Source organism: Monodon monoceros, unplaced genomic scaffold (genome assembly GCF_005190385.1).
Source record: "Monodon monoceros isolate NGI ecotype Baffin Bay Population unplaced genomic scaffold, NGI_Narwhal_1 Super_Scaffold_3, whole genome shotgun sequence".
NCBI classification, from domain to species: Eukaryota; Metazoa; Chordata; class Mammalia; order Artiodactyla; family Monodontidae; genus Monodon; species Monodon monoceros.
The window spans coordinates 81,391,560-81,418,873 of NW_021703780.1; the positions used below are offsets into that span (position 1 = coordinate 81,391,560).

The window sequence follows — 27,314 nt, forward strand, 5'->3', positions numbered from 1 at the left end:
TTCAGTGTGTCTGGTACTTCCGTCATTTCACTCTTGTCCTCGGCTTTATTTACTGTCTATTCCACCTTAAGGGTGGGTTTTCTTCTGGGACTTGGAACCTTGACCTTTAACTCACCCCCTTGCTGATTCCTCATCCAATCACCTCACAGCAAACTGGCCTGATTTCTCTGGCACCTTTATTTAACCCTGTGCCCAGCTCCTATTTCCCCCCAGGACCACAGGTACTTCTACAGATTTGCGTCCTTGCGATTTACTTTCCAGATTTTTTTTTTTTTTTAACTACCATTACATTTTCCCTCCACTTGTCCTGCTGATGCCCTTGACTTGAGAGTCAGGAACGTGTTAGGGTAGCTGGATGGCATTAAACTTGGAATACGAAGGCCTGAGTCCACGTCCTTCCACTGCCATGCTGTAGTGTGGGGATAATCACACCTGGAGTCTGGCATGGCTACGTTAGTTGGGTTCTTTCAGGCTGGAAGGAAGAGGTCATCCCATGCATGACCTGAATGTACGGGTGGCCTCGTGGATACCTGGAGAGTAAGCTCATAGTTGTACTTGATACAAAAGAATCGCCAGTAGCTCAGATCTGGTGTCTTGGTACCAGAAACCTTGGCATCTTCCTCACGTCTCACATCTAAATGTCCCTGCTGAAGGGATCTGCGTGGGTCATTTCTTTACCCTTTATCTTACAACTGCCCGAATGGATAGAATGCAGCTCACTTATCGATCCCTGGTCCAATCAACTGTGATCTGGTAGCACCGTTGATTTAACTCACAAACAAGACGCAACCCGCCAGAGTGACTTCACACTAAAGCACGGCCTGGTACCCATTCCCCAGGAGGCAGATACAGCCGTGGCCACTGCTTACAGCAGCCTGCCTGGAGGGCGATTTTTGCAACACTAATCTTCACGCTCCCTGAGAAAGAGATCCAGTGGTCAAATAAATTTAGAAACGGTGCATATTACCTCTTCCTATTTAGAAATTCACGGTGTACATTAGTGTATCAAGAGTAGGGAGAAACCCTGCAAGAAACACCTCTACTCGTCTTGAGGCAGCATTTCCCTAGTAAACCGTTTTTTATGTAACATCTTAAGGATACCCAGTGGAAGACACTTTGCCGAGTGCTGGCTTGGACCTCATGAGCTGTCTAGTGTCACCAGCTGTCACTGTCTCCTAGAGCGGCAGTTCCCAACCCCTGTGCGTTAGAACATCTGGGGACATTTGACCAAACAGAGTCAGCCAATGGTACCCCTGAGATTCTGATTAACTTGGCTTGGGGAGAGGTCTGGAGATCAGAATTTAAATGCTCCCCAGGTACTACAGCTTTAAATGATAATAGTCCTACGTGTCATAGTATAATAATAGCATTTACTGAACAGATGTTATGTGCCAAGCCCTAAACAAGTGGGACTTAATATTTTTATTTTATCCTTAAATCAACCCTATCTAATAGATATTGCCACCAATTTAGGAGAAAATTGAAGTTTCCTGAGGCTAAGCAACAAACCCACGGTCGCACAGCTTCTGTGCTACAAGGGTGAGGAATCAGGGCCTTCTGATTTCTGTAACTGAATTCTTGGGTCTACACAACATGCCTCTCCCAGGAATCTTCTCTCTTGGTCTGAAACTGCCTGTTAATGGTGGGCAGTCAACAAACCGTTGTGGAATGAACAATGCCATGAAGGATCTCCAAGTTCCTTTTCAGCAAAAACATCTCAAAATTCTGCAACTCATGGTTGTGAAAAATAAATGATAGCAAATACCTAGGGCACTGCATTAGATCAGATCCATGTAAAAACTCGATATTAATACCCCTTTGTGCTGAAAAGCCCTCCTTAATTAACATGCCACCATTTTTTGGTATCTAGACTTAAATGAACTCCTCCACTTATAGTCTGGTTCATGTCAAACTAAATGATAAGAGCGCTTGCATATGCAATAAACTATAAAGCCAATATGAGAAAGAATTTAGCTCCTAAGGATTGAGGAACTAACGGGCTATCTCGAGATCCTACAGTAGAGCTCTCCTCCCAAGAAAATTCCTTTGCATCAGAGAGAATGCATTCCACTAAACAGCTTCTCTCACTAGAAATCATCTTCCCAGGACCAAATGCTCTTTGCACAAGATGATCAGGAGATATTACAGAGGATTCAGGAATTGGCTGCAGCTAAGAAATTACACACTTAAACCTGAAAACTGTCCAGGATAATTTTCCCACTTTCCCTCAAAACAGGGATGAAAAAACTCCATCACACACAGAAACAAGGCCCTACTCCTGGCGCTCAGGTGTCTGGAATTTACAACGAGATTATTACACCCAGGCTTCTGGGCGCAGAGGCCATTTGGAAGGGCTTGACTGCCACCTTGTGTTCAAAATGTGCATTACCGTTCAAAGTGAGGGCCCACATAACCCGTGCCTGGCTCTAAGCCACTTCTTCCATGACACGAGGGCTTATGACATCTTTTGCCATGCCCCAGTAAGCTAACGGAGGAGGACAGTATTAAAGTGTCTGGCAATAGCCCTTGGTTGGGAATATGGTATTTTGAATGACTGGTTTCTCCAAGGCAACCACACCTGAGTTAATTTGCTTATATGCTCCTAGTTTCAAAAAAGCGAGTATTTTTCTAATTCTCTCTCCATTGACTGTTTCAAAGAAAACTATACTATAACTGCAAGAAAAAACCTAACTCCAGGACTTCGTTCTCTATTTTCTTTTCCACCCAATTTCTCTCTTCTTTTTCCTTCTCTCCCTCCTTCCCTCCCTTCCTTTCTTCCTCCCTTCCTTCCTTTACTTCCTACATTACCTCCCTGTTTAAATTCCTTCACAAAGGAAGCCCTATATCTAATCCATCTATTACTTATTAGCTGTGTGGCTTTGGGCAAGTTCCTTAACCTCTCTGTTAAACATCCCAAAGAATGGTTTCTACATTTTTTAAAAGATTGGGGGTGGGGACCAACGAATAGTAATATGGGACAGAGAACTCATATGGCCCACAAAGCCCAGTCTCGCCTTCTACCATATGAAGTACACGGGATCATCTATAAGGAGTCTTTAAAACAAATAAAACCTGAGGGCTTCCCTGGTGGCGCAGTGGTTGAGAGTCTGCCTGCCGATGCAGGGGACGCGGGTTCCTGCCCCGGTCCGGGAAGATCCCACATGCCGCGGAGCGGCTGGGCCCGTAAGCCATGGCCGCTGAGCCTGCGCGTCCGGAGCCTGTGCTCCACAAAGGGAGAGGCCACAGCAGTGAGAGGCCCGCGTACCGCAAAAAAAAAAAAATCTGAATCGAATAAAGCCTTAGAAGCCTGCTGGCAAGCAGTAGAAGGGTGAGTGGAACAAGCTGAAGGGCCTGCTACTGCATTGCAGCGCCATTCCTCCCTCCACCCAAGACTGGGCCCCTTCCTCACAGGTGTTAATCATGAGCCTCTTCCCCAATGAACCACCTGTGTATGAATCTCCATTCCAGAGTCTATTTCCCAGGGAACACGACCTAAGACATCCCTCCACAGTCTATTCCCAGCATAACAGCTAGAGTTAGCCTCTTCAAAGCCTCTTCAAAGTAAGTCGGGTCATTCCTCCTGTTTGAGATCCCTTCAATGACTCCCAACTCATAAGCATCAAAGGACAAAAGCCTTGCCATCTGCACCCCAAGCCCATTGCCTCTTTGACCTCAGCTCCTACTCCTCTGCCCCTCGATCACTCCAGCTACACTGGCTTCCTTGCTGTTCCTCAAACACACCAGGCATCCTCCTGCCTCATAGACCTTGGCACGCACCATCCGGTCTTCCTGGGATGCTCTTTGCTCTGCTGTCTACTTTCCTCCTCCTTTAGCTGCTTTAAATCCTGACTCAAAGGTGACCTCAGCGAGGATTTCCTTATCCTCTACCTAAGTGTGCCCAACTCCACCCCACCCCAGAGCGCCACATCCCTCGTCCCCGTTTTAGTTTTGTCCATACCATGTATCAACATCCAGCACACAATATATTTCCCTTATGTATGTTAATATCTGTCTCCTCCACCGGAACGCAAGGTCCATGAAGGCAAGGACTTTTTTCTGTTCTGCTCACTGCTGTATCCCCAGAACCTAGAGTAGAGATGGTACCCAGTAGTTGCTCCATCAATAGTAAATAATTGAGTGAATAAATGGAGAACTATGGACATGGAATCAGAAGACCTGTGATCTTTAGAGAAGTCCTTTAAACAGCATCTGACTCTTTTCACGTTAAACATGGGAACAATTCTGGGACTTCCCTGGTGGTCCAGTGGTTAAGACTCCACGCTCCCAATGCAGGGGGCGCAGGTTCAATCCCTGTTCAGGGAACTAGATCCAGCAGTGAAGATCCCGTGTGCTGCAACTAAGACCTGGAGCAGCCAGATAACTAAATAAATAAACAAATAAATAAATAAATAGAAATGGGAACAATTCTTATGTCATTTTAAAAAGATTATGCAATATAACATTTGTGAAAGCATCATATGATAAACTGCTAAATAATTGTAAGGTACAATTTTTCCTTAAGCTGAATTCTTCATCAGTGAGCTACTCAATTTGTATAATCTAGAGCTGCCAGATTGCCGAAAAAAAAAGTAAGTGCCAAAAAAAAAGTAAGCATCTGACATTCAGACACAGAAAACCCTGAAAATAGTCCGGTATTCAAATAAATTGTAAAACGATTTATTCCAAGGCCATACCCCACATGTACAAACAATGACATGCACCTCTTCAAAGACTTAATAAAAAGAGCAGTCTTTACATCTTACATTTTGTAACAATTTGAAGACCTTCCGTGGCTCCCATCAAAAAAGTCTGATAAAACTGAGTTCCATAAAGTATCTAATGTATTTTCTTGTTTCTGTAAAACATATTGTCTCTTTAAATGTGCAATATGCAAATGTAACATTTTATTATGAAATTGTCCTCAACGTCTGAAATTCTTGATCATCTACAGAATCGCATTGCCACATAGTTTTTAAAATAACGTAAGAAGATAAACTGTTGAAACCTTTTTTGAGGCCATTTTTCCAGATGTTTACACCTCTCTGACTAGAAGTGCAACGTGGTCTTGACAGCTCCTTTTATGTGAGCATATCTCAGTGGTTCCTCAGCGTACTGGACAAAGGACGGCAGCAACACCACTCATTTCAAAATTCATATGTTGTAAGTCTTTTAAAACAATGTTAAGATCTCAAATCAAAGCTATTGCTCCAGTGATTCACTAATTCCTTGACAGATATTTTAATAAATATTCCTCAACTCTAGAAAACTGTTCATAATCCTTTAAAGCAGGAGTCAGCAAACATGTTCTGTAAAGGTCCAGATAATAAATATTTTAGATTTCTCAGGTCACTTCTCTGCTGCATATTCTTTTTTTTTTTTTACAACTCTAAAATATTTTTTTAAAAAATGCTTAGCTCTGCTGTACTCTGTTAATCCCCTACTTGAAAAAATAGAAGTTGCTAGTCTCTAAATTAGACTGCTCAAGTGTTAATAAAATGTAAACTTCACATTTTACAGTAAATAAATCCATGGTTTCTGACAACTAAATTGAAAGTTCATAGACAATAGGAAATGAAGCCCATTCAAAGAGTGGGACTGCATTTCAGATACGCTGTTTAATCAATGGCATTTTCTTATGGCTTCTTATTCATTTTGAATTGGATAATTCATACATGTCTTTACCTTTTTTGTGTGTGTGTCTTTTTGCATAGGGAAAAAAATCTCCTCTTGTGACTAGTTTAAAGTTTGCAAAATCAAAGACTGGAATACTTCCATGCTAAAAGAGGTAGACGCATACACATAGGTATATGCACTTAAAAGCACGTGTGCAACAAAACCACTATTTGATTTATAAATGCTCTCCACGGCTAAGAAGGAACCAGTGGAAACCAGCTAGAAGGTACACAAAACAGTCCTAAAGGACGTCCTCATTTGTTTTTATCATATGTGGTTGTTACATGTGAGGAAAACATGATTTGAACATGATTAGTTCAAAATATGAACAAATGCAACAGCATGGTTAATTCAGGTTCTTGATGAAGATAACCTGGCGTTGACTAAAAAGATACAACAGACAATTCAGCAGGAGTTAGTTTAGACTCTGATACAGTTAAACAGATCTGTTTATAATACTGTTTAATCTATAACACGGGCCTAGAGCTTGGTACTGAGAACCACAACTGTGTGTGTGTGTGTTTGCATGTTTTCCTTTCCTACTACAAACTGTGCTCTGAACAAATCATGGCAAATAAATGAGTTGTGAATTTGCTCAAATATATCATTAACAAGTTGGAAGCCTCTTGAATGACGAGCTCATGGTATTCTATAAAAACATTTACAAATTCTAAAGCTAAGAAAGTTGCAAACTTTGGTATCCCTAAGAAAAAAGCTCAATTACGGCAGTGAGCCCAGGCCCAGTTTCTGAACTATAAAAAGTAAAGTTTTCAGTGCAAAAAGAGTATCTTGATAAATAGCAATGACACAACAATCACATGAAACAGTTAAAGACTATAAAACACATAAGTAATACCCTGAAGGCATGTTTTGGTATTAAAAAAAGGTACTTTGGGGCTAGGAGAAAACAGGCTGTTTTACCTATTTAACTGTGAGGTGAGTCTGGGCGGAGGACCGTTTAAACACTCCCTTTTGGCAAAAAGACTCAACACATTTATAGCTCATCACGTTTTTTCTTAAATGGCCACTTCGGGTGTTGCAATACATGGTCTGCAGCCTGAAGGACAAGGTACATAAATTCTTCTACATCAAAAGAGTAGTTGGTAAACTTCGGATGTTCCCCCAGAGTTGGGTGGTGGCCCTGCAAAAACGAAGCAAAAGACAAATTTGTAAGGTGTTGAGGATGTGGTTTTCTGAACAAGAAGAAAGTTATTTTACTTTGGCCAAAGGAACTATGTTAGTTTATGCTCTACATCAGAGGTTGGCAAATTTTTTCAGTAACAGGCCAGATAACACATATTTTCAGCTCCATGGACCACAAAGTCTCCACCACAATTATTCAACCCTGCCAATGAAGTGCTCAAGCAGCCATAGACAGACAACACATAAACAGAGGAGCAGGACCATGTCCCGATAAAACTTTATTTATAAAAACAACTGAAGGGCCAGATTTAGCCCACTGGTCTGTAGCTTCCTGATCCCGTCTCTAAATAATTTAATAGATCTCTCTAGGCCCAAATTTCATGAAGTTCTCTTTTCCACATAAAGAGAGAGAGTAATTAATTTCTCCTTTCCCCCAATTTGCTAATATAAAGCACAACAACTCACGATTCCAGAGAAGAACCATTTTATCTTTGGATTGAAGTTCAAAGATAGTTTGTCACATTAACTAGACACTTTAAACCAATTAAAAAGAAAACAGGATGAGTTGTGTCCTGAACTTTACCTTATCTTGAGGAAAGACTTTGCTCTGCCTTCTCCAAGTGATGTAGTGGACGCCTCTCAGCCTGGCCAGGTCCAAGTAACAGCGTTCATCTCCACAGTTGTATCTAAGGACACAAGGGCATCCACACATGGGGCTTTTGCCTGGGATTGCTGGCCAATTTGCAATTCTCTGGGGAAAAAATTCACCTCCCAAATATGTGCTTACAAAAGGTTTTATAAACGGTAAACAAGAGTGAGAGAGATTTGTGTTCATAGCAGCAGCGCTCACAATAGCCGAAAGGTGCAAACGACCTGAATGTCTACCAACTGATGAATGGATAAAATGTGGTATATCCATACAAGGAATAATTATTGACAATAAAAAGGAATGAGTACAGATCCATGCTACAACATGGATGAACCTTGAACACATGATGCTAAGTGAAAGAAGCCAGTCAGAAAAGCCCACATATGGTATGATTCCACTTATATGAAATGTCCATAATAGACAAATCTATAGAGACAGAAAGTAGATTCATGGTTTCCAGGGGCTGGGAGGAGGATGGAATGAGAGCAACTGCTGAAGAGTACTGAGTTTCTTTGGGGGGATAATGAAAATTTTATAAAATTATGGTGGTGGCAGCAATCAGAGACGAAAAAGAAATAAAAGGAATCCAAATCGGAAAAGAAGAAGTAAAGCTGTCACTATATACAGATGACATGATACTATACATAGAGAATCCCAAAGATGCTACCAGAAAACTACTAGAGCTAATCAATGAATTTGGTAAAGTAGCAGGATACAAAATTAATGCACAGAAATCTCTGGCATTCCTATACACTAATGATGAAAAAAAAGTGAAATTAAGAAAACACTCCCATTTACCATTGCAACAAAAAGAATAAAATATCTAGGAATAAACCTACCTAAGGAGACAAAAGACCTGTATGCAGCAAATTATAAGACACTGATGAAAGAAATTAAAGATGATACAGATAGATGGAGAGATATACCATGTTCTTGGATGGGAAGAATCAACATTGTGAAAATGACTCTACTACCCAAAGCAATCTACAGATGCAGTGCAATCCCTATCAAACTACCAATGGCATTTTTCACAGAACTGGAACAAAAAATTTCACAATTTGTATGGAAACACAAAAGACCCTGAATAGCCAAAGCAATCTTGAGAACGAAAAATGGAGCTGGAGGAATCAGGCTCCCTGACTTCAGACTATACTACAAAGCTACGGTAATCAAGAGAGTATGGTACTGGCACAAAAAAAGAAAGATAGATCAATGGAACAGGATAGAAAGCCCAGAGATAAACCCACGCACATATGGTCACCTTATCTTTGATAAAGGAGGCAACAACATACAGTGGAGAAAAGACAGCCTCTTCAATAAGTGGTGCTGGGAAAACTGGACAGCTACATGTAAAAGTATGAGATTAGAACACTCCCTAACACCATACACAAAAATAAGCTCAAAATGGATTAAAGACCTAAATGTAAGGCCAGAAACTATCAAACTCTTAGAGGAAAACATAGGCAGAACACTCTATGACATAAATCACAGCAAGATCCTTTTTGACCCACCTCCTAGACAAATGGAAATAAAAACAAAAATAAACACATGGGACCTAATGAAACTTAAAAGCTTTTGCACAGCAAAGGAAACCACAAACAAGACCAAAAGACAACCCTCAGAATGGGAGAAAATATTTGCAAATGAATCAACTGACAAAGGATTAATCTCCAAAATTTACAAGCAGCTCATGCAGCTCAATAACAAAAAAACAAACAACCCAATCCAAAAATGGGCAGAAGACCTAAATAGACATTTCTCCAAAGAAGATATACAGACTGCCAACAAACACATGGAAGAATGCTCAACATCATTAATCATTAGAGAAATGCAAATCAAAACTACAATGAGATATCATCTCACACCAGTCAGAATGGCCATCATCAAAAAATCTAGAAACAATAAATGCTGGAGAGGGTGTGGAGAAAAGGGAACCCTCTTGCACTGTTGGTGGGAATGTAAATTGATACAGCCACTGTGGAGAACAGTATGGAGGTTCCTTAAAAAACTACAAATAGAACTACCATATGACCCAGCAATCCCACTACTGGGCATATACCCTGAGAAAACCATAATTCAAAAAGAGTCATGTACCAAAATGTTCATTGCAGCTCTATTTACAATAGCCCGGAGATGGAAACAACCTAAGTGTCCATCATCGGATGAATGGATAAAGAAGATGTGGAACATATATACAATGGAATATTACTCAGCCATAAAAAGAAACGAAATTGAGCTATTTGTAATGAGGTGGATAGACCTAAAGTCTGTCATACAGAGTGAAGTAAGTCAGAAAGAGAAAGACAAATACCGTATGCTAACACATATATATGGAATTTAAGAAAAAGGGAATGTCGTGAGGAGCCTGGGGGTGGGACAGGAGTGGGGACGCAGACCTGCTGGGGAGTGGACTTGGGGATGTGGGGGGGGTGGGCTGTGGCAGGGCGAGGGAGAGGCATGGACATGTGTACACTGCCAGGCGTGGGGTGGATGGCTGGTGGGAGGCGGCTGTGTGGCGTGGGGAGATCAGCTTGGTGCTTTGTGACTGCCTGGAGGGGTGGGGTGGGGGGAGTGGGGGGGAGGGAGACGCAGGAGGGAGATGTGGCAGCGTGTGTGTATGTGTGGCTGATTCACTTTGTTGTAGGGTGGGGGCTGGCACACCATTGTGGGGCAATTGTACTCCAGTAAAGATGTAAAAAAAAAAGGGAAGGAAAAAAAATTTTTTTTAAATAAAGTCTTGAAAGATGTAGTTAAACTGTAGTTCAGACAGGTCACACTAACAACACCCCCCACACCCTTCTCCATTTTAGCCGTATGTGGAAGTGTCCCTTTTCTGAATCTCTAGTCAACCCTGGAAAAGAAAAAACTTCCTAATATTTGCCAGTCTGAGAAGTGAAAAATAGCACCTTTTTACTATTTTGATCTGTATTCTCTTTTATCATGACTAACAGTGAATGTCTTTTCATATGTCGATTGGCAGTTATTGTGCAGTGTTTGTTTAAAAAATAAATAAATAAATAAATAAAACCATTGCATTATACGATTTAAATGAGTGAATTGTATGGTGTGTAAATTATGTCCCAATAAAACTGTTTATAGAAACGCACACACACAAAAGAGTGGGAGAGATTATTTTTAAAATATTCCCATAACTAAATTATCTTAACTTTCCAAGAGCAGAATAGGATTAAAGAATGGAGGGGACCTTTATCAATAGGACTGTGAACTTGATATTAACTCCTAATACCCCCAACTTTGTACATATGAACGTGGCCTTGGGGTAGGTAACATAGTCTCCAAAGCAGAAATTGATCCCAGGTCTGTTGACCTCCAAGGCCTGAGATTTCTCAATGACATTTCTTTCCTTCCCTCCTTCCTTCCTTTCTTCCCTCCCTTCCTCTCTGGAAGAAATGAAGAATTGAATTAGAATCTACAATTATCTGGCTATTTCTCTAACATATATATATTTTTAAATGTTTTTCAGGGTGTTGGAAGCTCATGACAACTTTTTTCCAATTAGTTTCTCATTTAAATGCCAAGTCAAGTCATTTTTAAAATGCGACCATAAAATCAAAATATTTAGATGCAAGGAGGGGAAATCAGGTAACAGTAATCACTATTGGTATCCAGAGTAGAATTATTAAAGGAGAGAAGTCCATGTCTCCTTAACCAACCACCGAGTTAAAGGAACACTCTGGGAAAATTACTTTCCCCTTGAGGCCTCAGTCTCCCTGTGTATGGAATCAGTGAGCACTAGGCAAAGTGCTGGGCTTGTGTTTTGGAGCTGTGCTCTTCACCAGGCATACAGGTACTCAAACTCTCTATCTCTCTTTTTTTTAATTGTGGTAGAAAACACATGACATAAAATTTACCATCTTAACCATTTATAAGTGTACAGTTCAGGGGTAAGTAGACCTTATTGTTATGTGACCAATCTCCAGAATGCTTTCATTTTGCAAAAGTGAAACTCTGTCCCCATTACACACTAAGTCCCCGTTCACCTCTCCCCCGAGTTCCTGGCAACCGCTCTTCTACTTTCTGTCTCTATGAATCTGACTACTCTATGTACCTCATATAAGTGAAATCATACGGTATTTGTGCTTTTGAGAGTAACGTATTTCACTTACCATAATGTCCTCAAGGTTCATCCCTGTCATATAGCATGAGATAGGATTTCTTTATTTTTTTAAGCTGAATAATATTCTATTGGATGTGTGTGTATCACATTTTGTTTATCCATTCAACAGTCAATGGACAACTGAGTTGCCTCCACCTCTTGGCTAATGGAAAAACGCGGCTATGAACATGGGTGGGCAACACACAGGTTCTCTTTTTTTTTTTTTTTTTTTTTTTTTTTTTGTGGTACGCGGGCCTCTCACTGTTGTGGCCTCTCCCGTTGCGGAGCACAGGCTCCGGACGCGCAGGCCCAGCGGCCATGGCTCACGGGCCCAGCCGCTCCGCGGCATGTGGGATCTTCCCGGACCGGGGCACAAACCCGTGTCCCCTGCATCGGCAGGCGGACTTTCAACCACTGCGCCACCAGGGAAGCCCCAGGTTCTCTTTTAACACAATAATTACACTGATTGCAGGGAGATGCTTTCAGTTTGACAGGAACACAGAAATGCACTCAGAGGAAGGAAACCATAGATTCACATCTCCCGAATCCTGCTGAGATGGGGAAGGAAAGAGATATTTGCTTGCTAAGGGCAATGGCAGGCTGCAGACTTCACATTTTTAGTTTTAGGTCTTTTTTTCTTTCTACATGCCTACATGATGTGACTTCTTTGTAATGATTAAATATGAAGCCTTTTGATGCTCTGAATGAAAGCTTCAGCTGGCAGAAAAAGCATGATCAGCTGCCTCAACGTAAAACGGTCCCCAAACACTTACAGTTCAAACACGGCAGCCCAGTCCGGAAGGAAAAGTAAATGGGTAAGACCAGCTCCATGCATTCCAATAAATATGTCCGTGTTATGCGTGATCCTTAGCTGATCTAAAAACCCAAGTTCCCTGTGAACATAAAGAACAACAAAAGAAAAAAGGGGAGGAGAGGGAAAGTATTAAGTTGCGTAAGCTCATGAGTCATGGTAACAGCATTTATACAAGTATCTTTCGCAATTTAAAGCACGTTCTGCCATGATATTTTTTGGCCAATTTCAAATCTACTCCAGAAATTAACAACTTACTTAATAACATTTTCTCTAAGTTAAGCTCCCTTTTTTTTAAACTTACATTTTCTTATTTTAGAAGAAACTTTTATACCTGTCTTAAATGGAAAACCAGTAACTCATGACATGAACGAAACTGTAAAAATAGATATAATGAAGCTAAAAAGCATTATTCCAATCTAGGTAGATAACATTGCAAGGCAGAGCTCTGAGCCTGAGGCTTGCTCCCTCTTTATGAAAAATGAAATTAGCAAGCATTAAAGTGATGTTATGATATATTCGTACCAAACTGAAAACTATTTCCTTAAAATCATATAGGAATTTTTACAAAATAAAATAAATTCTTCCTTGTGTGATTTGAGTCATTCGATTACCATCTGGATACTCCTAAGACAGTCTTGGATGCCATGAGGGCATTTTCCTGTCTTTGTGGATGTATGAGGGATAAATCCACAATTTTATGCACCTTGGGACTGTAAAAGTAGTCTTTGAATTCAAGACACTAAAAGATGTGCAAACGCTGAACCGAAAGTCAGTGAGGCTGGGAAGAAATGCTGGACAGAGGCTAACACTCTGAATAAACATAATGGAATCCGATCTCCCAGTCCCACCCACTCAAAGTGAAGAAAAATAAATAGGTCCGCTGGCATCTAAGAAGGGAAAGCAAATTTCCTCTTAATCAGCTTCACCTCTTTAAAGAGCTTCCTCTCCCAGCAGAACAGAAACCCCACTCCGCACAAGGGAAGGGAGACAAAGCCACCAAGTGTGTCTCACACGAGGTACATGTGCCTCAGTTTCCCCAGGAATGCCAACCGATACCGAGGCAAGGAGCGGCATTTGTCCGGGGGAATATATCCGTGGAGTTATTATTTCTGGAAAAGGCCCAAAGGTCAGGACTCACAAACCTCGATGCCGTTAGGTTACTACTGTGTCCCTCAGATTGGCAAGGTCTGAATTTACTGTCACTCTTCCTTCATCGGGGAAACCCCTACGTATTCTTCAAAGCCAGTCAGCGACAGAGCCTCAGAGGTGCCCCCCCCCCCCCCCCCCCCCCCCACCGCCCCCCCGCGGCCCCCCCCCCCCCCCCGCCCAGTTCTTTCATCCTGACCCCGGGCCCTCTTCTACCTCCACATTTTTCCTCAGGTGGCAATGAGGGGAGTCACCGTGGCGAAGTGTCACCCGTCCAATAGGAATAGCTTCGCCAACCTCACAAGACTCTCAGAAGAGGGAGATGAGACAGAGCTAGGGAAGCATAAGAGTAAGTCTCAATAAATGACAGCTGTTCTTGCAACTGCTATTTATTCAGATTCAGTGTCTGAGGTCCTCAAGACAAGAGCCATGCTTCCTCCATAACTGCATTCCTACTGCAAAGCCTGGTGACTGGCCCATGGTAGGTACCTGATAAAGATGTGTGGTATAAATGAACAAATGTATAATGAATGAGGTGCAAAACTCCCACACTTACCAATAAATTTAAACCTAGCTGTGTCAGGCACCCTATGCTGGTATATGTATCCTTTTGTTTTTACACAGAAAAAAACTGTTGGGACAACAAGACTATGATTGTGGGTGGGCCAAGGAGGGAGAGAAAAGTTTTCACTTTCCTTTGGAACTTTTCTATACTGCTTGACCTTTTCTACCAAAAACATGTATTATCTTTACAGTATTATTGTTTTCATGTCAACACGGGTTACCTAGACAGTAAATGATAGGCAGACTCTGTCTTTCCAAGCTGTTTACTTGTATCACAATTTTAAAAGAAATGTAATATTTGAAAAGATTTTTAGAAGCCTCATATTATTTGATGAACCTCAAATTATTCCCTTAATTATTCCCATATTGTAGGTCAGAAGTTGAAACCCAGCAGCTAGCAGGCAAGTGAAGCCTACAACATTTTTTTTAAAATTCGGAATTAGTTGCCGACTTTTAGAAATTCAGAAATTTCAAATGAAAATCAGGATTCATCACTTCTCTTTAAAAAAGGGATGGTGCGGCAGCATCAGGCCCCTCACAGCTGAAGAGCTTCTGCCCCCTAAGCCCGGGGTCCTCACCTGCCCATTTCATTCACCGATGGCGTCCGCTTGTCCCTTCCAGGTCTACATGCGCCAACAACTCCCATTCGCAAAGTCCTTCCTCTCCCCCATTAACTCATCAAAGTCAAAGACGACAGTGTCTGCCCAGGAGTGGGTTATTACTTACTTATACTTATAATCGACAATCTGGACCTCAAATGTAGATACCGTTTTCAGTGCATTTACAAGCTGGGAAAATAAGAGAAACCTTTAGAATTTCTTTTCCTTCCTTCTCTTCTGTTTTACTTACCTTGGAGTCCCCAAATTTTTATTTTTCATATAAAATATTTTTAAAGTATTAAATATCCTTCAGGTCTATTGTGTTTAACCCTTAACTGAGTTCAAGTGCAGGCTCCACGCCGGCATTTTAGGGAGGATACGCTACCTCCCTAAAATTGCACTGCTCTGAGTTGCTATGAGGCTGCGGGGTGACAATTCTTAAGAGCAAAGGGCTTGACATAGACGCACATGAAGTGTTAGCTATTGTTATTCCAATAGTTAGTCCCTCAACTTTCAACATATATTCGTTGGGTACCTACTTTGTTCCAGAATTTTCTTCCTACCCATCACCTCATTTCAGACAAACCCCTAGTGCTTTGGAACCTCATCCACCAAAAATACTAAATTCCGGGCAGAAAAACTTTCAACACCTCTACGCAGGAAAACAACTATACTTTTAGCGAAGAGAAAACAACTAAGCACGATTAATCGATCATCGAATGCATCGTCATGGTTCTCTATGTCCCTCACAATTCTAATCTTGAAGTAGGGCAGGATTGCATGAACCATCATTTAATGAGCGCATCTGGGTTTTGCTATCTATTCACGAGTCAAGGAAAAGAGAAAGGTGCTTTCTTCTCTGCCTGGGAGCTGCTTCTGCAAGAGACGCCAATCCTGGGAGAAAAGCAGCCAGTTGGGAGCTCTTTGGCTTGGTATTGGAGCTGAATTACCAAATCCCACCTTTGGGCAAGAGCATCCGGGCGATCTGCGGAGCTGGATCTGAAAACGTCGATGGCTGCAGTGTAGCACCCACTGATGCTACCCTTCCACTGGACTTCTTTCCAGCAGCTGACTGCCCCTTCCCGATGGACTGGGAGGCAAGGTGGGTCGGTCTCCTCCAAGGTCAAATTGTGTTAGGGCCGTGGAGCACTCTGCTGAAGAGGCAGGCTCAGACCCGGACGAACCTGGCTCACCCCTCATTACTCTGCTCATTAGCTGGGTGACCTTGGGCATGTTTTTTAACCTATAAGCCTCAGTGTCCTTGCCCAGAATAGAGAATAATAATAAAATACCTATATTTTCGGTTTGCTGGGAAAGTTGCCGTACAGGTAATGGGGAGCACATAGCAATATACTTGGTACATAATTGCAGCCAATACCCATTACCTCTATCAATACATACTATTGATCTGCCTGCTAATGAGGCTTCTCACCTGTCTACCCCAACACTGCATTACGTGATACTTTTATTTCCAGGTGTTTAAAACACACATATGTACACTGTTCATTTCTTCCATCCACACAGCTCACAATCAATGCCTCGTTACACCATACGTTCATGTCCTCCATAATCCATATGCATCTCAAGAGATGCTAACTACATAATTTGGATTAGGCACCCAAATTAATCTGTGTGAAACATTTTCCCCATCAAAACCTGCCCCCAATTTCCCTCCCATCTCAAGTCCACTGAACTGCTTAAGCTAAAAGCCCAGGAGTTCACGCTTGATTCTCACTACCTCTCCTGGCCGTACCTGAGGCTATAACTGTACATTCCCACACACAAGTATCATAGGCTTTATCTCCAAGATACATCCTGAAACCACTTATTTTGTCATCCCTACTGTCACCCGCTTCATCTAAACTCTTATCAGGGCAACGGCTCTTAATCAATCTCCCCACTCCTACTCTTGCAGCCAGAGTCATTTACAAATAAATAAGTCAGTTTCATCTCTCTGTGTCTTCATTTTCTATTTGCTGCTGTGACAAATTACTACAAACTTATCATCTTAAAACAACACAATTTATCCTCTTATGGTTCTGTAGGATAGAAGTCCTACACAATGAGATAGAAACCTCACTGGGATGAAATCAAGGTGTAGGCAGAGCTGCACCCCTTCTGGAGTCTCTAGGGGAGAATCCTTGCCTTTTCCAGCTTCTAGAGGCCATCCACATTCGAGCAAACCTTACTATTGCAAGGACATCGTCCAGTCATGCTGTTGTAGGGAGGCTTCCATGGTGATCTCCTTAAGATTAAGTATAATTTATGAATTGATGTTGTTGAAATGAGTCAGGGAGGCTAAGAGGTGAACAATTTCTAAGACACCCGTGAAAAGGATGGAGACTTTTCCAACTTAATCTGCTGCTGGATGCCACAGTCCTGCCACAGTCCATCAGCCATCTCCCCAAAGAGACTCTCCCATTGTTTTGCTGCTAGTTTGCCCAGGGACAAAAAATTTGGCAATCCATGGCAGCAAAGGCAGGACTCAGCCAGTTTTGTCTCTGTTTCCACACTGAGGTGGTGCGATGAACGTCTACAGTAAGGCAAAGCTCATTCAGCAGTGGATGGTTTGATGACTTGCAGTAGAAATCCAATAAATAAACTGGGCACAGCCATCAGACTTTTCTAAAAGCTAATAATTTCAAATCAAAGCACTTAGTATGATGTGAAAAAAATAAAGCGCATCAGTCATAGGAAGTGAAATTCAATATGACGCTATTAAAAATGCATCCCAAAAACTAACCTCATTTTGGTTGAGGATTTTCCGGTATTCTGTGCTCCGTGCGAGAATGGTGACTCGAATTTTTCCATCCTGTGGAAAAGGCAAAATAATGCTGCATATGCCTGGACAGATAAATGAACAGATGAACTTAAAATGTGATTTTCACCGAGAGATGAAACTCAATAAGGACACCTTTATGAAACTTTTTTTTTTTTAGCCTGATTTCTTCACAGTTCTCTCAGGGGATAAAAATGCATCCACTTTAGCCACAGAAGGCAAAACCCGTTCATCATACTACTTCTTTTTGGTTGGTTGGGTGGATTTGGGGGCAGAGTTTATGTGGGCTGGGTAGGGGTTTGAGGAAGGATGGAGAGATACAGGGAAAAGAAAAGGAAAAGAAAAAGAGAAAAAAACACATTCTTCCACTATCTTTAGTTTATCGAAATTTTCTCGGTTGTTGACATCTGATTTCAAATCACTCCAGGTCAGAAAACAACCCAGAAAACACTGTCTGCTGATGATCTCCTTTTTCTGCAAAGCTGGTATTGATTTTTATTTGGGGTGAAAAGTCAAGACCACCTCAGAACCCATAATGTAGTCATTACCTTGGGACCCTCTTGTGTGATGTTCAGTCTGTGTAGTACATGCTGAGAAAATGCCCGGAATAATCCGGTATTTTGACAGCCAGATATCTAAAATAAAAAAATATTTCCTATTACAATGAATAATATCTGCATTACTATTTAAGATGTTCTCAAGTTATATGTAAGTGTTATCTTAAAATCCATGAAGAATAAATTCTCTGAATAGGAATGTTAACCACAGATGACATGCTTACCAGAGGGGTATTATAGAACAGCCCGTATCTCATCCGGGGGAGTAAGGAAAAAATAGCTTCTTTAAAACATACCTAAGAATGAAGATATTTTAAAAGGTAAGAGAACACAGTTTGCACCCTTCACACCAAAACAGCACGAATAATGACAGAAAATAATTTAATTAATCTCTGTTTTGCATCAAAATATTTTGCATAGCCAATTATTTCACTCAACTGAAATTCATATTCCTGAAAAAGCTATGAACAAAAGGTTTTAAAAGGTACATGGTTAATAACCATGATGATTCTAGTTATTACAAATGAAACTGAGTTAGAAATCAATGGTAATAGCTCATAGAAACTCAGATTAAATATTTATTTGATGAGTGAGTCATCTGTAATGACAGTTATTTACAGACATTTCAGTAAAGTTTCCAGTACCCTTTTGGAATCATAAGTTTTCAAATGTATAACATCATAATCAGTAAATGCTTTCCATGTATCGGAGAACAGGTCACCATATCCGTAGGAGCTCTGAAAATGGAAACAAAGTAAGTTAGGGAATTTGGCTAAACTTGGCTTTTCAAAAATGTGAGAAAATACCTGAATTCGCTTCTTAGTATTAAGAACCAGCAATCCGAAATAAGCTCATAAAACCCATAGAAAAAAAATGGATTTTCATCTTGGGCCTGAGCAAGTCCCTAATCTGATGTAATATCATCAGAAATAATCACCACAATTATAATCTGAGCTTTCCATCCTAGCCCTTTTTATTCTCATGTCCTTAAAATTGCAGTCATTGTGGGGGGTTTTCCCCCGTGAATTTTCTATCCAAATCACAGATACACACAACACATATGTACACCACCTTTTGTACACACTGTGATATGCTCAGGGAGCAAAACCCATCAGAGCAGACAGAATACACTTTTGGAAAGAAATCTGAGAGCAAGAAAATGCCTTGAAAGTTTTAACATTAAAAACATAACGGGGGCTTCCCTGGTGGCGCAGTGGTTGAGAATCTGCCTGCCAATTCAGGGGACATGGGCTCGAGCCCTGGTCTGGGAAGATCCCACATGCTGCGGAGCAACTAGGCCCGTGAGCCACAACTACTGAGCCTGTGCGTCTGGAGCCTGTTCTCCGCAACAAGAGACGCCGCGATAAGTGAGAGGCGCGCGCACCGTGATGAAGAGTGGCCCCAGCTTGCCACAACTAGACAAAGCCCTCGCACAGAAACGAAGAGCCAACACAGCCAGAAATAAATTAATTAATTAATAGGAAAAAAACTGATTAGACCCTTTGTAAGTTTATTTTTAAAAAAAAACATAATGAATGTAACTCTAGGAAATGATGTCCCTATTGATTAATGAATAACATAATTCCCCGTTGACATTAACGAGTAATAATAATATACTTTTTAATTTTATTTATTTATTTATTTATTGGCTGCGTTGGGTTTTTGTTGCTGCACATGGGCTTTCTCTAGTTGCAGCGAGCAGGGGCTACTCTTCGTTACAGTGCGTGGGCTTCTCATTGTGGTGGCTTCTCTTGTTGCGGATCATGGGCTCTAGGCACGCGGGCTTCAGTAGTTGTGGCACATGGGCTCAGTAGTTGTGGCTCACGGGCTCTAGAGCATAGGCTTAGTAGTTGTGGCGCAGGGGCTCTGTAGTTCCACAGCATGTGGGATCTTCCCAGACCAGTGCTCGAACCCGTGTCCCTTGCGTTGGCAGGCAGATTCTTAACCACTGTGCCACCAGGGAAGTCCCAATAATAATAACATTAATAGTATCCTGCATACTTCCTACATCTCAGGCACTGTTCTAAGAACTTGACATTATTAACACATTAAACCACCCCACTAACTTAATGAGCGAGGGAATACCATTATCCCCATTTTACAGATGAGGAAACTGAGACAAAGTTTAAGTAATTTGCCTCAACTGTAGAACTGCTGCGTTTACAGGGCTGGGATTAAATCCAGTCTCTTTGGTTCCCGACTCCATGCTTGTAACCTCTACATGGCAGTTGCCTTTCGATGAGAACCAGTTTTTTCTGGCACATTTACCAAATGCATTTCATTTCTGAAAAGTAGAAATTAATTACGTGCTCCATCAGCTGAAGGAAGGAGGTCCATTTATTTCGAAATGGTAGAACTTAGATGGAAAAATTCAGCCGAAAGAAGTAAGAAATACGTATTATAGGGTTACATTCAAGGTCTACAGTTGGTTATACATGGCATTCATTATGTTCATGTCTTTTTATCTTTACAGCATTCTTTTTTTTCAGATTTTGAAAATTTTATGTTGCACATATTAGAGTTATTTCAAAGTTATTGAGAACTGTTAGATGTGGTGATAAAAAAATAAAAATTCTTTCCTTCGATGTTTCTCCAGTGCTGTTCTAATAAAGGCCCTTCTCAACACCATCAAAAATTGAATATCCCAGTTTTGGTTCAATAATAAATAAAGGACAATTAAAAGAAGTGATTCTAGACAGTTTCCTGAGAAAAAAATACTTGGGATAAAATAAGATACCTTTGAAAGGAAAATTTAATAATAAAATAAAGTAATCCTGACTGGTCCCTTTTCAGAGAAATCATGTAGTATTCAGTAATAACCACCTCTAGAAGCTTCTTCTCTAGAAGTCCCTGAAATTCAAATTATCTGCCACAGGCGAAGGAGGGGTTTTCCAGTCTTACGATGAAGAATATCTGGATATTCTTAAAGATGACATAAAATTTCCTGTTGTGTACATCTCAAACTTGAACAACCTATGACTTAGAAATTCCAGTTATAGGAATCTGCCCTGCAGAAATGCTAGGATGACTATGTAAAGACATATGTATATGAAAAGGATGTTCAGGACAGCATTTCCGTAAAGAGCAAAGAACTGGAAACAAATTAAATGTGATCAGGGTGGGGACAGAGGTAAATACACACATTAAGGCTTCCACCAAACATCCATGACATCCAGCAAATGGAATAGCATGCAACCACTAAAGAAATGATAATCCTACATGTGCTGACTTGGAAAGATGCCCACCATATAATATTAAGTTAGCAACATAAGAGAACACATTTTATTTTCTATAAGGATATAAACATATCCTTATACAAATTTTACATAATATATATATCCTTATATAAATCCTTACCTAAATGTTGTAAAAGGATATATTTACACTTATTAAAATAAAGTCTCCCAAGGGACTCTCACACATGTTAACCGCAGTTGCCTTCAAGGGAAATGGAATTGGAGAAGACAAAGGAGAATTTTTTTTTAACTTTACATACTTCTGTGTCGTTTGAACTCATTATAACCTGGTCTTACTTGCATAATTAAAAATGGCAATAATAAAGCTATACTACTGTTCCTTGTGTGCAAGCCTGCTGTGCCCAGAAATGCATCTGCAGGAGTGTCCCTCATTGCATATGGCTCGAGGCTGGAGGCCCTGCCCAATCCCGCCGAGGAAGCCACGTGCCTGAAGGGCAGCCAGACTGCTGAGCTTTCTGTGGATGAGAGGGGGAGGCCTCAGAGGCTTCCTTGTGGGACAGTTCATAAAATGTCACTAGGGTCTGACCTGCAGCCACTGCCACCTCCCTGTTCTTCCCCTGGGCGCACAGCTCGTCCGAGGCCTTCAGGACTGGTTCTATGGCAACACCATCCACCGTGGGGGTTTTAAAGCACCGTCAGCCTCCGGGAGGCAGGGTTGCTTCCTTCAGTGCCTCACCAGACAAAGAGAACCGGTCGGCGGCCACACAACACCTCACCACCATCCCCATCCAACCTACAGGATTCTGTGGGCCTCAGTTCTGGAACAAACTGGCCCTCGCCTGTCCTGAGACCCTGACTGAGCAACTAGCAAAGTCCTCTCTGACCAAGAAAACAGGTTTAAAATGGACGCACAGAGAGGGGCAGAGGAGGGAGGTCACACCAGGCAGGCCAACCTGCTCGGCTAAAAGCATCCTGCATGTCCAGGGCTGTCGAGGTCAGGCTGCACTAACATCACACACCCAGTAAACTGAGCAACCAGGGAGCCCTGTGGTGGCCATGCGTTCTCTTCACTCCAACCCAGCAGGCACCAAGAAGGGGGAGTTTGTAGAAGCTGGCTCGGTTTAACTCAATCCACTAGAGGAAGCCACGGAAAAGCATGCAACAAGATACAAGGAAGCTTCTGGAAAACTTTCCATCAACAAGTTCTGCAGGGAAGGACAGGGAGGCGATAAAGCACTGTGGCTGCAGGGCACAGGTCTGGGGGCAGACTGCCTGGACGGGCACCCTTGTCTCAACCCCTGGCTGACTGTGTCATCCTAGAGACACGGCCTGCCACTCAGCTTTCTCATCTGTAAAATAAAGGAACAAAAATCCCAGTCCACGGAGGGCTGTGCGCATTAAATGAGAGCTGCCCATAGCTCGTAACGTGGCCTGGAAGCCACAATCTTACGCAAAAAGAGGAAAGGAAAGGAACTCCTGATCCCTTTGCTCCCTGAAACATTGCCAAGAAATGGAACTGAGGTGGCAGCAAAACTGGAACACAAGAGGGAAACGCAAATCCGTACAAAGGAGACTAAAAGGGAGCGTTAGCATTCCAGGAATATCAGAACCCGTTCCCATCAATCAGACATGAAGTCAAACTACTACAGGCCTAGGGAGCCATGGTCATGAAAACCTCTCCACACAGCTCTGCTACCAGCCTCCTATCAGCAAAACAAGCATTAGCAAAATCAGTTGCCCTTCTGCACAAGAACCTGACGTTCAGTAAATGCTCTAGCTCTGCTCTCTGGAAACAAGACAGTACGTCTCCCCTATGCTCTAGGTAGCACTGTTTATAATTCTAAAAGACACCCAATGGGTCCATTGCATGTGGACTGGGAAAGAGTACAAGGACTCCTGTAACTGGTTGTGTCTCTCAGGATCCTGGGGGCTTGGCCAACGCAGTTGTTCCAGAAGATATTGGCCCCCATGGGATCTATACCTGCCCCAGGTGGATCCCGTCTCCTTGCATCTGAACTGTGCTATGTGGGCTGCTAGGACTCCCCGGAAGCAATGCCTGATGCTGCCCTGCCAGCAAGCCATGGTTCCCCTGCACTAGCCTTCCAAACAGACTCAGGACAAGAAGGGGGCCTATAAGCGCCCTGGGTGTTGGAATGTCTGGCTGACCCTGAGATGAGTTCTCCGTGGGTGTTCTCACTGCCCAGGTTAGGCAGCCTTTTTCGTGTACACTATACACCACGTGTTCTCCTGCCCACTGTCGCTGTCATGGTTCACATTCAGAGCCCATGCGCTGTGGACCAGGCATTGTGACTGTTCGCACACGGTATGCTTCATCCTCAAAATGACACGTTAATAATCCCATTTCACAGGTGAGAGCACTGGGGCAACTCCCCGAGGTTACCTGGGACAGTGGAGGGGCCAGCTATGGGGAAAAGCAGGGGAAAGGCAGGCAAAGAAAGAGAGGAAGGAAGAAAAGACTGCACTTAAAACAAATAAGCCCACAGCAGGTGGGATTCAACATGTGTATCTATGTGCAGATACACATGGCACAACCTGGCATAAAGCAGGAACTAACAAGGAAGCTGCAATGAAGCAAAACGGATGGTAATTACAAGAGGCCAAACTGTAAACAGAGGCAAGCTCTCCTCTCATGGGTCCTGTGGGGAGTCACGGAGGTTAAGTGAATGACAGTCTTTTATGCCCATCTCAGAGGAAACTTGAGCTTCACCTGCCCAAAGGGGGAAAGAAATCTTCTACAACCTCATTCTAAAATTCCAGGAATAAAGGTATATGCATACACCTGAATCTGCCCATATATTATACCTACATGTAAATTCAGCCACACAGAGGCGTTCACACACAACTGCACACGCATGGATGTATGTCTGTACATGAGTATATGTAAATGTGTGTGTCTTAGAAAATTCCACTACACAAGATCAGAGTCACACAGGTATTAAGCAAGGCAAAGACAGCACTGAAGCAGGGAGCCTGTTTTTACTTACTGTGTCCCACATCACAACGTGCACATCTGTGCTGAAGGAATTATTAATGTGCTGAGTAATATAAAGATTGATGAAATCACAGAAGTGGTGATACATGTTAACACCTAGGATTGGAAAAAAGAAATCCATGTTAATTAACCCCAAAGAACAAATGAGTACACAATTTTTATTCTACCCCATCTACTTATAGTACGATAGACTTGTAGCTGAAACCGGTGGGGGGGAAATTAAGACTTTTTCCAAACCTAAAATGATCAGTACACAGGTAGTTCTCAGTTGAAAGATTGACTGTGTTCAAAAATTCACTTTCAAATTGGAAATTAGGAATAAAGTTTCCCATATACACTAAGAAACAAATGATCATTACGTTCCCAGAAAAAATAACAGAAGCCTATTTAACTCAATATGGGGTAGAACTATAGAACCGTGAAGACTAATCACTATGTTTATGATCATTTATTGTTTTTAAATCAATTAACACCTGGTCATCATGGAAGTATTGACAATGATGGCACTATTAACATTTTGGTATTTTTCATTCCTGTCTCTTTTTCTCCTATTTAATCACTACTTACATTGCTTCTCGGGAAAACATTAACCAACTATCATTGAAAAGAGCTGAATGTCTCAGGTCCTAATTAAAAGAGCATAAACTCTGGAGTCAGAAGAACTGAGTCAAATTATGAGCAAGTACTCAGGCAAGTTTGTAAATTCCAAAGCTTGAGCTTTCCTACCAGAAATAGGAAATCAATATACTTAGGTGCCAGCTTTTAGGTAATGTACCTAAAGTACCCAGCCCAGCGCCTGGCACAAAGTGAAAACTTAGTGAAGACCAGCTGGATCCTGCTGGGTCAGAGGAAGGGGGAGGGCAGTGATGCTATTTTTAAGTTCCTAAGTCCAGCATTCATAAGAAACTGAACATTTTCTCAATCTCTCTCTCAGTCTCTCTCTCTCTCTCTCTCTCTCTGTCTTCTGCCCTCTCTCTCTCCCCTTTCTCTTTCCCTCTCCACTCAGGTATGGAGGACCCAGTATTCAACCTGGAAATGTACAAATCTAAATGGGATAAAATTCCAAGAACTAACATTTAAAATACGCACTTTAAAGAAGGGAAAATGTTGATTAAAAGAAAAACAGTGACTCTCAAAAGCAGAAATCATAAAATATTCTGACTTCATTCCTAGAGCGAATAATAACGTTGTGTGCCAGAAAATAAGAGTAAAAAGGACTCCATTTATGAAAGTCAGGTCATTATACTACACACCTTTAACGTATAAAGTGCTGGATGTCAATTATATCTCAACAAGGACAAGAAAAAGGAAAATAATACTCCATTCTTTGTAGACTGGTATCTTAGATGAATGTTTAGAGGGACTTTTCTCTTTCACCCAGAAAAATCTTGCCAAAGACATATTTTCAAATAAATAAGAAAAAGAAAGTTCTACGGCAACCCATCCCCTTTTCCCAGGTTAGCACACAGCACACGTTAGCTGTCTCATGAATCGTTCAGCAAGTTTATAACATTTATTGAGGGATGCTGAATGCACAAGATAGCACTTGGTAGCAGGAGGATTTATAAAAGAGGGAGAAAACACAGGCTCTGTCCTCAAGAAATGGGCCCCAAATGAGTCTTGCTCTGCGGAATACTCATTCTCTCAAGGTAAGAGTTAATATGAAAAGCAACGCTGCATGACAGCATAAGGTAGAAGAAAAAGGCAGAGTTATGAATATAGGAAAGAAATGACACATGTCTACCCTGGCCTATTGTTCCTACTTTACATCCTTTATTGCATAAGTAGCTACATAAATTTAACTGTTCGCACATGTTCAACCCATTTTCAGGCAGATCAGTGTTTTCTTTGCCCCATTTTAATCTGCATATTTTAAAAATGAGTCAGGACCTTGAACACAGCAGTTTTACCTGCTCTCATTTCCAAAACCTAAACTTGTCTGATTTCTGAACCTCATACTTTGTAATATATCACTTAGGACTTCAGAAGGCAGAGCACATTAAAAATATGATCAATAAATTAGAGGAATTCTGAAATATTTGTGACAGGCGGCTCTCTATATTTCACCTTGAGCCCAGCCTCTCATGAATTTGGATGTGGTGTGGCATAGAAACCTCCATCTCTTGTAATGAGAGAGATAACGGAGTACGATTTGTGTTGCTCCCCTCGAGGGCAATGAGTTCACAGAGCATAAGCTGTGCTTGCATGTGGAGAATTAGAAGCTATAAACTTAAGTAGGAAAATAATTTTAACTTTTTTTTTCAAGAATATATGGCAGGGCTTCCCTGGTGGCGCAGTGGTTGAGAGTCCGCCTGCTGATGCAGGGGACACGGGTTCGTGCCCCGGTCCGGGAAGATCCCACATGCCGCGGAGCGGCTGGGCCCGTGAGCCATGGTCGCTGAGCCTGCGCATCTGGAGCCTGTGCTCCGCAACGGGAGAGGCCACAACAGTGAGAGGCCCGCATACCGCAAAAAAAAAAAAAGAATATATGGCAGAGCTAACTTCCAAAAGAATTTTAAGTTAACTTTAGTCATGGAGATGATACCAGAAAGTTTGCCAGAAGAGGTCATGGGCCTTCCTTTCCCACCTGCACTATATACATGGCTTTTAATTTTTAAAGAGTTCTACTGAAGCACCAGCTAAATCAAGCGATTAAAGAAACCACATGAGGTAAATGTAGTTACAAAAGGGGTACCCAGTCTTTCTCCTCTCATCTTTTGATTTTGATTGAGTCATTTGATATCAATGTGAAAGTTTCTTCTAGCATGCCAAAAATATAAAACAGTGGGAAGTTCAAATTAGTTCACTTCTTCACAAGAAGAAAGCAAAAAGCAAATCTATTGTTTAATGTCACATTGCTTGCCCCCAAATTATAGGAATATATATATCAAAAAAAGGAACAAAACCACATTAACCGATAAATAAATAACAGACAAATTAACTTCTCACCTGCATCTAACTTCATGAAGTAGGTTGGTTTCTCAATAACAATGTCACACTTAGCATCTTCTACTGGTCTGAAGTTGAGCTGAGTATAGCTTTGTAGCTCAGCAAACCTGGAAT

General features: G+C 41.7%; 1 protein-coding gene across 1 annotated transcript in view; it reads right to left on the reverse strand.

Moving 5' to 3' along the window:
* Positions 1-6,195: 6,195 nt before the first annotated feature.
* The window catches only part of EOGT (EGF domain specific O-linked N-acetylglucosamine transferase), a 34,339-nt gene continuing 13,220 nt past the window's right edge, over positions 6,196-27,314 (reverse strand). The window contains 10 exon segments of the mRNA XM_029244405.1: positions 6,196-6,814; positions 7,400-7,502; positions 12,356-12,475; positions 14,833-14,894; positions 17,449-17,517; positions 18,033-18,119; positions 18,266-18,337; positions 18,686-18,778; positions 24,244-24,347; positions 27,201-27,307. Of these exon segments, the coding sequence (XP_029100238.1) occupies positions 6,668-6,814; positions 7,400-7,502; positions 12,356-12,475; positions 14,833-14,894; positions 17,449-17,517; positions 18,033-18,119; positions 18,266-18,337; positions 18,686-18,778; positions 24,244-24,347; positions 27,201-27,307 (964 nt within the window). The 3' untranslated portion in view covers positions 6,196-6,667.